At 33.7% G+C, this 13,813-nt stretch overlaps 2 protein-coding genes across 3 annotated transcripts in view; one reads left to right on the top strand and one right to left on the bottom strand.

The window, feature by feature from the left end:
- Positions 1-13,813, top strand: part of LOC114328131 (TRPL translocation defect protein 14) — a 220,050-nt gene that overhangs the window by 194,436 nt on the left and 11,801 nt on the right. For both annotated transcript variants that reach the window (XM_028276908.2, XM_028276909.2), the window contains one exon: positions 6,553-6,734. In XM_028276908.2, the coding sequence (XP_028132709.1) occupies positions 6,553-6,734 (182 nt within the window). The remainder of the gene's footprint in view (positions 1-6,552; positions 6,735-13,813) is intronic.
- Positions 693-4,804, bottom strand: LOC114328132 (ankyrin-1-like). Its single transcript, XM_028276910.2, has 2 exons — positions 4,459-4,804; positions 693-1,744 (listed from the first exon to the last, which is right to left on the bottom strand). The coding sequence occupies exons 1-2, from the start codon at positions 4,745-4,747 to the stop codon at positions 1,413-1,415; spliced, it is 621 nt and encodes a 206-aa protein (XP_028132711.1). The 5' UTR covers positions 4,748-4,804; the 3' UTR covers positions 693-1,412.

The following is a 13,813-nucleotide window of genomic DNA, read 5'->3' as shown; positions in this document are numbered from 1 at the left end:
ATAATAGAAGTATAACTTCTTACGTGCGTACAAAGTACACACACATTCTTTTTTTATTTGGTTACTTTTTTGTATCCCTTGTTGATGTTATTCTGCCCTTAGTCTTCTTGTAGCTGATTTGGTTGAATACTGCCTGGTCATCAGATCTCTAACTTATAATCCGCATTTTTGTGGTTATAGAAGGTAATGGTTTCCTGTTTCTTCTTTTTATCTGTTCTTATTTATTATTTGAGTGTAGAGAACTCACCACTAGAACATCTTTGTTCGTTTTTCCCTGGTATACCGATAGCGTCAAGTCTTCGTGTTTGAACATTTTTGTTTTGTACAGTTCCATATTTTCGTTTTTTTTTTTTATGGATGGCGGAATATTCTTTCTTGCTCGGTTTATTGTTCCAACAATGCTGGTAGCCTTCTTTCGTAATTATTTTGCCAAATTTACCGACATATATCTTCCTTTATTGATAAATGGCCCCATTCGACTGCTACTACATGTTCTCCTATAAGTTGATTGGCTAGCTGGTGCTCAATTGTATGTTTTTGACTACATGTTAGTTTGTATACAGTTTGTGTCAGAAAAAGTAATTACAAAGAACTGTGTACAAACTGACATGTAGTCTGACTGTCCAAAAACTTAAATCAGTCAAACTGGCAGAACCTTTCACGAATGCTGAAATAAATTTAAACAGTTAAAATTACTTTGGAATGGTTTTTATTCAATAAACGGTATCTTCATATCAAAAATAATTAACAAAATAAATATTCAAAGATTTCTAACCTTATCTATACAGTATATACAGAGTATCCTAAATCATAGTTGCTTTCACAAACATCTTTCACAAAAGAAACCAATTATCTTCAGAACTATAGTAGTGAAGATAACATTAAGTACATCTATTTATTGAATTTATTATATCACATATGAGCCGGTTAGAATCAAAGTGGCATAAGTCATAAAATTTCAAAAAATGAATAAGTTCATTTTGAAAATCTCCTGACAGTACCATTTAGAGTGAAAGTGGCTTTTACAATAGTACTATAATTAGTCACTATGAGCAGCACTAGTTTTCTTTCTCTACAAAACGTTTATTTTGTTAAGAATAAAAGTAAAGTAAGTCACTATTTCTTGAGGTTATGTTTGTTGATTTTGAGAGTCATAAACACTCAGATTTGTCTCAGCAAATAGGTTTGTAACATATTCTAGTTCAGGAGATGAAGATAAAAATCTGCACTCATTTTCTGATGATGAACCTACAGAAATGAGGTCTTCTAACAAGTATAAGTAGCAACATAATCATCATTTTTACCAGCTCATATGCAACATCATTGAAAGATCCATTTTTAAAACCTGCGAGGCGAAACTTGGTCAGGTCTTTAGAGGAAGAATTCTAGCACAGTGAACATACCTATTAAACTTAAAATTGAATTGCAAAAAGTCTATATTTTTTGCTCAAAATATCTGCGGTGTCAAGATGTCCTTGTGACTTTGCAATAGCATACGGACTAGGGAACACGTTCGTAGATGCATGTTTCCTCAACAACCAAATGACGAGAGGAGTTTGTCCAAAGAAGGCTGTGATTTGTAGAGGCGTTAAACCTTTGTCATTGGGTTCGTCTATGTTGGCTCCAGCATAATACAGTTCTCGAATACAGGAAGCATTTCGAGAATGAGGGTGTGCCATGCAGTGTATGACTGCTAAGTAGAATGCAGATTCATGGTTCTTGGACTTCAGGGTTACATCTGCACCTAATAATACATATATATTAAAATCATAAAAGTAAAATATTTGAAGAGTACAGGGGAAAAACAAGAAATGTCACATTTTGAGATAAACACCAATAAAGGTTTCATTCTTGTTCGATACATTTTTGGCAAAGTAACGTGACATTTACTCTATTATTGTTTAGAAGGTACTGCCAAAGTGTAGTAAGCCTAGAATTACTTTAAACCTTTTCTTTAACTATTTTAAAAACGTATGTCCAGAATTGTTTTAATCATACCTGCATAAGAAACGCATGAAAAGAAACATGCTTTTTCTACAAAATCGTTTTTTGTGACACGTTAAAATGCCAAAAATGTATCAATATGTAAAAAGTACTTAGCAGATTTAGGCAGAACGTTAATTGAAATAGGTAGATGAAAAGTCATGTACTTGGGAATGGACCTGGTCTCAAACAATGAAAAAGAACCGGAAATAAATAGAAGACTTATGCTGGCAAATAAAGCCTATTTTGCTATGGGCCACATATTCAAATTGTGAGATGTACACCGGAAAACAAACCTCCAGGTCTATAAAACAATCATCTTCTTCTTCAGTTGCAAATCCACTAATGGATGTTAGTGATCACATTTTCCATTAACTCTCTGTTTCTTGCAATATGTATAGTCTGTTCGCTATACTCAGACACAACTGGCTAGTGATTTTAGTAGGTAATTTTCTTGTTTTTGGCCAAAATTGGCAAAATTACTAACTATTTCGTAATTATTAACTATTTAGTAATTATTTTTTTGCCAATTTTACCAAATTGTCAAAATTATTTACTAAAATCACTAACCAGTTGTGTCTGAGTTTAGCGAACCGACTATATCAGAGATTGTATGTCGTTATCATGCCTATTCGCGGTGTGCAAGTACTTGGAAGGGGAAACGAGAAACGACCCTGCGCGAGTCGCGGAGAAATATTGCAACTATCTTAAATAATTTATTGTCAATTGAAATTGTCAAATTGACGTATATTTCATACCTTCTGTCAATGAAGTAGAAAAATTATATATTGCTCCACAATATTGATATGATATGCAATTATTATATAAAGGTAAATTTAATTAATTTTATTTTGCTTGCAGTACTGCATTTTAATAGCTAATTTTATTTACTAAATACAATTGTTGACGTTTTCATAACATAACCTGAATCTTATTTTTTCTTCTTATTATTTTTTTGGACTATGGCCTTGACAATTATCCAGTAACCAGGACTAATATAATTGGCCAATATAATTAAAAGTGCGAATTTTAGTATAGAGCATAGAAATAGGGGTCGCTTTGCCGAACTTGCACGGTCCCAATAGTAAGTTATGGTTGTAAAACATGCATTCTGACACAAAAATCTGCCAATGCATTAGACGTGTTTGAAAGAAAATTATTATAGTAGGGGAGTGAAGTATGTTAAATGTGCAGTCACTCGAGCGCTTTGGGGACCTATTGGGTTGTGGAGAGTAGGTCCTAAAACCAAAAAAGTTAAGTAAAGTTTTCCATTTTAAATTTAATTTTCCATTTCCAACAATCGTTTTTTCCGATTATAGCGCCATCTATCCATAATTTGAAAAAATGTTTCGAATAAAAGTTGCTTATTTTTACTTAAAGAATCCAAATCTGGAATAAAAATTTGGGGCTCCTATTTAAGATTTTAAAGTAACCCCCCACCCCACCTCCGTGGGGGGTCGTGTTTGGTAACATTCGATTTCTCAAAAATATTGATTAAGTGTATTTTGCAGTTTTTCGATCTAATGTTTATTTTGCGAAATATCGCAGGATTTGTATTTGTATTGTATTTTAAATTTACCCCCACCCCTGTCCGTGGGGGTCATGTTTGGTATCATTCGATAGATTTTTGAAAAATGTTGGACAAGTATTTTTTAGTTTTTCGATCTAACATTCATTTCGCGAATTATTCGCTTTTTTTGTGAAACTTTTTAACTATGCCCATTTCAGATTTTTGAAATATACACTGTCTTGCATGTCCTTAACTTACCTTATCTTAATCTGACAATTTCGAGTATTTTTAAGGATACTATATGGTAGAGGTACATCTGCAGGGCACCAGGTTTCTCCCGATATGATAATCTGATGCGCTCGAGTAAATGCAAAAATCCCCGCTTGGGCTCCCCTACCATTATGTAGGATACTGGGCCCAATAAGTGAAACTAACAACTGGTGAATTAGGTATAATAAAGAAATATACGAACAATACATTGAACCAACTCTAGCACAATACACTAAACTGCAGAGATTACAGTGGGCAGGGCACGTGGTCCGCATGCATTATGAAAAAAAAATAGAATAGAATCCCCGGAATTTTGCTTAATGCAAGGAAAAAGTCCTGTTGGAAGACCAAAATAGCGATGGGAAGACGAAGTATATGTGGATGCCAAAACCACGTAACAATGGGTTCATGAAAAAGAACGAAATAGAAGTGATTGGAGAAGCTTGCTGAAGCAATCAAGCAAGGCCCGATTTGGGCTGTAGTGTCATTGGATGGATGGAGATAAAAAAGTAGTTTTTGCATACAAGTAGATGGTGGAGATAATAAGAAGAGACTTTAACAGCAAATATTTACAATATTAGATTAGATTCTTTAAACTTCATCTTAAGGCTATTCTGTATAAAAATAGCTATTATTCTATCTATATAGGCATCTAAAAAAATATTTAAGAATACAGTTATCCTATTTCTTCTTACCTTTTTTCAACATTATCCTGACTAACTGTGTGTTTCCCTTGGCACATGCGATTAAGAATGGTGTGTAACCACTTTTAGAAAACGAATTTACGTACTCAGGATATTTCTCCAAGTAAAAAATACATTGTAAGATACTTTTGTCTGCGACTGCTGCACATAATTTTTCAATTATATCCGTTTTTCCTCGGAAATAGAAGTGCAATTTTGCTAACAAATACGTAATTAGGCTGGCAAATATTATCGATATCAAAAGAATACACGTCCAATCAATTATTCTTATTAAGGTCATTATTTTCAACTGTTTTTATATGCATTTCATAAACCCGGTAAAATGCTCCAAATCAAAATAAAATAGTTAGGTTATGTTGTCATGTCACTTCTGGGTTTGACAGTGACAGTTTGAGTGAATATTTTTATAGACCAGTTAATATGTGTAATTTTTATGCCAAAATTAAATTAAAAGGAAGAAATTAAATAAATAAAAGTGTAGTTTAAATATTATTATTTTTTGAGATGTGTGGCGCTGGTCACAATCTCTTCATGCCATTATTTCTCAGATAAAATGTGCCTATTGTTATATGTTATAACCTAATAAACATTAAAAAAAAATTATTTTTTTAAATTTTATGTGGTGGCAAATAAATATTGCTTGAGCCCATTGCTTTTCAATTTAGTAATGGACAAAATCATAGAAAACATTAAAGGTACTGGAAAAGGATATAAGATCCTTTCTTATAGAAAAGTGACTAGTCACTTTTGCACTAGAAAGTGCAGTGACTAAATCAAAGTTTAATGCCCCCCCTACAAGATCCCGAAGAAATTTTTGTCATTCTTTTATTACTAAGCTGTTATTTTTAAGTAATAATATTGAGCGCCATGCACGTGGTAGTAGGCCGTAAAAGCTGAGTGCGAGAGAGATGCCACTCCGGCAGTCCAATTTGCATCTTACTTGCACTCGCATTTACGGCCGCCTACCACGTGCATGGCGCTCAATATTATTACTTAAAAATAACAGCTTAGTAATAAAATAATGACAAAAATTTTTTCGGGATCTTGTAGGTATGGCACAAACTTTCAATACAGTGGCGAAGCGAATTACAACATGAAAATATCAACAGCCAAGACAAAATGACTGATAGTGTCGAGGGAACCCATAAGATGCAAATTAGTAATTAACAACGGACTAATTGAACAAGTCTCGAGATTCCAATATCTGGGAGTCGATAGTAGTTATGGAGATGTTAAAGGGAGCGTCCGAAAGCAAGCAAGTAAAGCCAATTACGTGTCAGGATGTCTGAGTGTCAATTACGTGTCATCTGGAGAAACAAAGATATTAGGCTGGAAGGGAAAGTACGCATATACAAATCATGTGTAAGACCGATCATGACGTACGCGATAGAAACAAGATGTGACATAGCAGAAACCAAGAGGATACTGAGAACATCAGAAATGAGAACGTTGAGGTCAATAACTGGGAAAACAAAACACAGAGACAGAATACCGAACGACAGAATAAGAGATCTCTGTAACATACAAGATATAGTACGGTGGGGAAGACAGAGACGACGAGAGTGGAATCAGCATGTGACGAGAATGGACAGCGAGAGAATAGCCCATATAGCCAGGGATTCGAAACCAACAGGCAAGAGACCAATAGGAAGGCCCTTTAAAAGGTGGCGAGATAGCTGGCAGTCAACATCACAGCTATGAATACAAGCTCAAAATCGGTAAGGAACAGGCCAAGAGGCCTATTATAAGAAGAAGAAGAAGAATCAATATTGGGCCCATCTCCATACACCTGTGTTTAGAACTTAGAAAAATTAGTCGCTGGCAATAAATTATTTTGCAAAATAACCAAAAAACGTTTTTTGGTTTATATCGGGTTTATTTGGCTTAAACCAGGTTTATTTGATACAAAGTTATAAGTCTAAATACTTCAAAAATCAATAAATTATTTTATAAAATAATAGTAATAAACAATGAAAAAAAGAATGATTAAAACAACTTTTATTTTTATAACCTGCCAACCCTGGTTTGGTAATTATTAGTACTTGCGCATAAGTAATATCGGTAATAAAAAAACATCTTTTTTAGATGCCGAGGTATGATCCTCTTGGAAACCTACTCAGCTCTGGATGACCAGCAGTTATTAAAAACTCTACCAAGCTTCTTAAATATCAAGAAGGAAGTGACGGGTAATCCAGATTATTCCATGTTCAACTTATCACTAAGGGAAGACTGGAAGACATCTAAAAAGTTCTGCAGATCAGTTACAGGTTAGTAATATCAAATACTATAGACTGTAATAGATACAACTCTTGACATTTCCCATTAATTTTGAGGAAGCAAAAAAATAGCGCCATCTAGCGGTATGAGTAGGATAACCAGAGCAATCTAACCTTACATTTATAAAATTGCTTTATTATTGTTTTTGTATAAGTGTTTGAACTATTTTTATTTTAATTTAATTTAGCAAAATTAGCTCGTTATTCAAAAATTTATAAAATTAAATTTGAATGTTTACATCAAATTTTACGTTGTCAAAACGTAGTTCAACTCAAGCCGACAGTGGCGCTAGTGGCAACGTGCTTTCAGATTTCTGTGGGAGTTGGATGTATTGCAGTCAATAGTATTTGGTAATATCTACATATATGTAACTTACCACCCAGGTTGAAAAAGTTGAAAAACTTACCACCCAGAAAAAGGTAGAAGGCAAAAGAAGTCGAGGTAGATCTACCACACGATACACGGACCATAGTGTTGCTACTATGGGCGATCCATTGTCAGAATGTGCTAGAATGGCAGAATATAGAGATACATGGAGGAACATTGGAAAAATCAGCTAATAGCTTCATGATATCACGATACCTACATCAGGTTAACGACTAAAAATAAAAAGATTTCCTGGGTGTCAAAAAGACCTCATGACATCAGTCATGGCATCTACAAGACAGTGTGAGGTCTTTTTGACACCCAGGAAATCTTTTTATTTTTAGTCGTTAACCTGATGTAGGTATCGTGATATCATGAAGCTATTAGCTGATTTTTCCAATGTTCCTCCATGTATCTCTATATTCTGCCATTCTAGCACATTCTGACAATGGATCGCCCATAGTAGCAACACTATGGTCCGTGTATCGTGTGGTAGATCTACCTCGACTTCTTTTGCCTTCTACCTTTTCCTGGGTGGTAAGTTTTTCAAGACCATTTCTTCGAAGCACACATCCAAAATAGAGTATTATTTGTTCTGATATTTGTGTTCTTAGTATTTTCTTTATGTTTAGCTAGTTCAGGATAGATACATTAATTTGTTCTTTGGGTCATCCATGGTATTATCAGCAGTTGTCTTCTGCAGTACGTCTCAAATACATTTTTATAATCTTTTTATCTTTCTCCATAAGGGTCCAGCATTCCAATGCATAAATGAAAAGTGGAAAAACTAGACTTCGTACCAGAGTTAATTTTTTATTCATAGTTATTTCCAGTGGCTGCTCGTCAGAGGAAGCAAGGGAGGCTTAGCCTCCCCATAAATTTTTTACACACGCTACACTTTTTTGTTTATTTTGAATCGCGAAAAACAACAAGCACTCTTACTATAGGGCTTTTCAATCACAGTCATTTGTTTCGAGCTTCTGTCATGTGTCACATAATATTACTATATCTACATCATACGTTATTGGTATAGTATACCAATGATACAAATCAAAGACGTATGACGGAGATATATTAATATTATGTGACCCATGACAGAAGCTCGTAACAAATGACAATCGATGAAAAGCCCTATTATACTATTATCGTTGACTGATAAATATACTGGAAGATACGAAACTAAATGATCGTTTATGTACGACACCAGTGGTTTTAGAAATAGATGGCGTTAGCAGCTTTCTAGGTGCGAGATTGAATTTACCTGAGACAACGATGAGACGTATTCAGGTAGCTTTGGTTATCGGAATTTGGGGTCGGTCGGGTCGATCGGATTAAAATAAAAATTATTTAATTCTTTTGATGCATTTAAATTTGAGTTCTCATTAAACCATAACAATAGCAATCTTTAAAATAATTATTGGAGTGTACCTATGTATTACTTTCTAAACTCGTTTTTAAATTAGCAAGAATAATTTTGTAGTTGTAATTTGTCTTCTAATTTGAATTCTTGAAACAAATCATTAAATATTCTAAAGTTTATTTAATAATTTTATATAATATATATAATAATATAATTTATTTAATAAAAAATTTATTTAACGAGAAAAATACTCACTCGGTGATTTTAGATATTGTACATTTCTTATTTGCCTCATAATCTCGATAAAAAAATAGGTAGTTATTTTCGTTAATAATTACAGTCTCTTCTGATAATTGTATATTTTGTTTGAAGATATTGCAAACGTATTTACTTAAATGAAATTGACTTAGTAACCCGCTCGGCCACTTTAAACTCTTCGAGAGAAAAATGGTAAGGACTCGTGAATGGTTGCAATCGCGATTTCCAACAATTTCTTCCAAGTTTTTTCGTGCCGTCGATATTTTCCGAGTTAGGGGGAAAATAGTGACTAAGTATAATTATTGAATTATTTCTTATTAACTTTACTTCTTAAAGGTGCCGTGTATTTTTGCGTAGGCGTCCACCGTGCATTGTATTGTCAGGTGAGATATTAGATAGTCACGATTACATTATTCTATTAAGAGTAATTTCATTAATATCATTTGCCGAATATTACCCAGCCATGACATCTTTTTCTAGACCTCTCTTACCCTCTATATTTCCTTCGAGTTCCAGTTGCCGACAAGTATATCGTTCTCCTCGCAATATGTCCCTAAGTATGTCCATGATATTTTAAGCATTCGGTGCAGGCACCTCATTTCAAAGACTTCAAGTTTGTTAGTGGAGCTGGCCTTTATTATCCATGCTTTCATTACATACAAGAGAACAAGCCAAACGTAACACTTTAGCGTATTGTACAGTAGAAAAAGTGAAAAAATACCCATGAACGAATATAAAAAACACGCTGTATTTTCCTGTCACCGTGTCACACAAAAAATTGGCCAGCACAGGTACATGTAATAATTATTATTACATGTACTTGCGCTGGACAATTTTCTTTGCGACATGATGACAGGAAAATACAGCGTGTTTTATATGTTCGTTCATGGGTATTCTTTCATTTTTCCGACTGTATCTCAGGTTGAAACCCAAATTTCAGTGAACAGTCATAAACCAAGCCGCACACCAAAGAAACATGAAACTAAAAACATGAAACATGAAACGAAAAACATGTTTCATGAAAAGAAAACACTGCTAAACAAATCTCAAAGTCCGCCTACCAATGAAACGAGCATGATTCATGCTCATGACACATTTCTATTTTCGGAGAGTTTCATAAATGGCCGGATATATATTTGTTTAGCAGTGGTTTATTTCCATGAAACGTAATTTACGTTTCATGTTTCTTTGATGTGCGGCCTGCCTAAGAGTTGGGACGTCGACATCCCATTGTTTATGAGAGACATTTTTAATTAAGTTGAGCCCGTTTGAGCTTACAGTCGGAGTGAGTGTATATTGTCTTACCAAGATAGACGATTATCCTGTTTTATTCCCAAGAAGTTAATCAATTCTGAATAATTTATTATAAACTCTTTAGGAACTACTTATTAACTTTTGCTCTCAGAACGAATTTCGAATAAACAATACGTTCTTCAGACACAAAGATCAAGAAAAATATACATTCAAAAATACAAGAGCACACAGATCCGATATTGATTATATATTGACAAACAGAAACATCCATCATTCTCAAGTACTAGACATAAGATGTTTAAGTGCAGCTAATATCGGAAGTGATCACAACCTAGTACTTGGAAAAATCAGAATACATCTACAAAAAAACAGGAAAAAAGACCTTATTGAATGTGAGACAAGAATAAAGGTAGAACAGCCACAAGACTTGTCAACACGAGATCTATACCAGAGAAGACTGCAAAAAGTAGTGAACGAAAACTACATAACACCAGATAAAGACATAGAAGAAAGTTGGAGGAAGATTAGAGATAATATGAAAATGGCAGCAACGGACGCACTTGGAGAACGTAAGATAAGTAAACATATACGAAAGAAAAGGAGAACACCCCATGGATCTGTGAAGAAATAAAAATAAAATGCCAAGAAAAAAGAAAATCTAGCTAGAATACAAATTCAAAAGAACGAGACAAACATATGTGAAGAATATAAAAGAGTTTGAAATGAGTTAAACTCAATAGTAAGAAGGAAGAAAACAGAACATTGGTAAGCATTTTCAAAAGAGATGGAGCACGACTTATACGGGATGCAAAAGAAAATGTGGAAAATGATAAGAGGTCAAACAGCAGAGATGAAGGAATTGATAGAAGTAAAACATATTGATACAAATACATGGACAACTTACCTAGAAAACCTGTATCAAACAGCTAATCATGAAGAACTGGAAAACCAGGATTAGAATCGGATGAGCAAACAGAAATTAAAGAGGAAGATATAACGAACGTCTTAAAATAGATGAAAAATCGAAAAACGCCAGGGAAAGATGGAATAGCTAATGAACTTTCAAAATACGGAGGAGAAAGACTTCACAAAGAACTGAATATCCTGATAAGTAAAATAATAAATACATGAAGAATTTCAGAAGAATGGAGTACCACTCAGATGATAGCGTTATTTAAGAAAAGTGATAGGGCAGACCCCAGTAATTATAGAGGGATAAATTACTGAATTAGAGCACTATACTGAAACTCCCAACAAAAATACTGATGAAGAAAATAATGGCGTGCATAAATATATCGGTTGAACAACAAGGATTTAGAAGGGGAAGATCATAACGATGCAGTTTTTGTGATAAGACAAATAGCGGAGAAATCATTAGAGTATAACAAGCGAGGGTTTTTCTGTTTTATATACCTAGAGAAAGCGTTTGATAGAATGCAATGAAAAGACGTGATACACCTACTATATGACAAAAATTTACCACTGGATATTATAAAACTGATTGAAAACATTTATGTACGAAATAAAATAGAAATGAAAGTCAATGGAATAATAACAGAACCCATATAGAAGCAAACACAGGAATCAAGCAAGGAGATTAACTAAGCCCTCTACCCTTTAACATAACGCTGGATGCAATGATAAAACAAGTGAAGAAAAAAAGAGGGTAAAAAATGGGCGATAAAGAGATAAAAATACTCTGTTACGCTGATGACACCGTGTTAGTAGCAGAGTGCGAAGACGACCTACAAAGATTACTGCACGAATTCAACATTAACGCAAAAGAAATGAATATGAAAATATCAGCCCAAAAAACAAAAAGCTTAGTAACATCCAAAGAACCAATAACATGCCAATTGGACTTGGCAATAAAAGTAAATACCTGGGAATTAATCTATCAGCCGACAATAATATCGAAGAAGAGGTTAAAGACTAATAATAATTAAAGCCAGTAGAACGGCCGGATGCCTAAACGACACAATTTGAAAAAACAAATACCTTAGAGTGGAAACAAAGGACCGAATATATAAATCATTTGACTGAAGTTATTAGACCAGTTATGACTTACACTGCTGAAGCAAGACCAGATGCAAGCAAAATACAAAGACGTCTGGATACCAACAAAATGAAGATTTTAAGAAGGATTGCTGGAAAAGGACTACGGGACAGGGTAAGAAGTGAGGAAATCCGACGCATATGTGGGGTAGACAATATAAATACCTGGGTAAAGAACAGAAAAGAAGAGTGGAATGAACACATAAGCAGGATGTCTGAATCAAGGATAGTAAGAATAGCCAGGGACGTCACCGTTAGGCCGAAGAAGTATAGGACGCCCAAGGAAAAGATGGAATGACAATTTAGGGACAGAATGAAAGGCACCGTTGAAGAAAAACAGGCAGTACTGCCTATATAAAAGAAAAAGTAGAAGAAGAAATTATTTAGGTAGATTTTTGGTAGTATAATGTGCTTCTTTGGAGTTTTACTGAAGATTATTGTTTTCGTTTTAGTGGGAGAAAATTCTAGGCCAGTAGTGTTTGACCAATTCTCTAATTTCTAAAAGACTAGTGGGTTAAGTGATTTAGCGATGTCATTGATTGCAATAAGGAAAAGTGCAACGAGTAGACCATTGAGGAATGTCATTTAATTGGATTTTTGAGTCTAAAAGAACGTTATCTATTCGAATAAGTTTCGTCTATATAGGAAATTACTAATAAATTTTATATTTCCTGGAATTGGCCAACTTAATAGAATTCTTATATCTAATCCCCAAATGGCACGCGTTATAAAATATAATAAAAGATAGCCATAAGCCAAACATACTTTATCACATCCAAATGACCCATGAATTACAGATTCAATATCCACTAGGCTGTCTAATGTAGATGTGGACTTTCTAAATCCACTTTGTATAAGGCTAGGTAGCTATAATATCAATAAGTCTAATACTATCTAATAGTATCTATCAAGTGGATAAACTGATTAATTGTAGCAAGTTTTGTTCCATTGAGTTTTTTGACTAAGCTAATACTTTTCGAGTTTTTTGAGAGTGAATATGTTCATTTTTTAACAAAAAAAAAACACGTTTTTAGACGGTTTTACGCAAATAACACAATATAGTGGAGTCACTGAAGGTGGATATGAGCTATTACCTCCGATTTCGTTGAACCTCCATCGATTTGCATGAAAATTGGTGAGTGGTTAGAGGATATCTCAAGGAACAAAGGTGACATGGTGCCAACTTGCGCTTTTACCCTGGGGGTGCATGCCACCCCTTCTCGGGGGTGAAAATTATTTTATTAAAAATAATCCCATAATTCGATAGATGGACAAATTTCAAGCAAAATTTGTTATATAAAGTTATTAAAATAAATCAAAACTTTTTGAGTTATTAAAGATCAAAGATTTTAATTGTTCTTGAGGAAAATGCATGTTTTTAACCAATTTTTCATCAATAACTCAAAAAGTGTAAGTTTTTACAAAAAAGTTATTATTATCAAAATTGAAACTAAAAAAAATGAAATAAACCCCTTACTACAAAAACCTTTTAATGTTAACTAAAAGTGAGTTATAAGGTAATTGAATATATATTTTTTCCGCGAGTAAAAAACTCTAAGTATTCAAGCTGAAATAACGGGAAATTGATGCATTTTATAATATAAAGTTATTGAACATTTGTCAAAGTACTTAAAAATATCTATTAAATGAGCCCCCGAAGATGTTGATAGCGTTAAAACTTATGCTCCAAAATTTTTTCGAAATTTATCTTTTAAAAATGTTTCCAAAAAAAGTTATTGTTTTTTTTTTAATAACTCCGTTCTTGTTTACGATATT

The sequence above is a fragment of the Diabrotica virgifera genome, chromosome 4, assembly GCF_917563875.1.
Source record: "Diabrotica virgifera virgifera chromosome 4, PGI_DIABVI_V3a".
NCBI lineage: Eukaryota > Metazoa > Arthropoda > Insecta > Coleoptera > Chrysomelidae > Diabrotica > Diabrotica virgifera.
The sequence above is the reverse complement of the archived record's forward strand: the minus strand, read 5'-3'. Positions and strand labels throughout refer to the sequence as shown.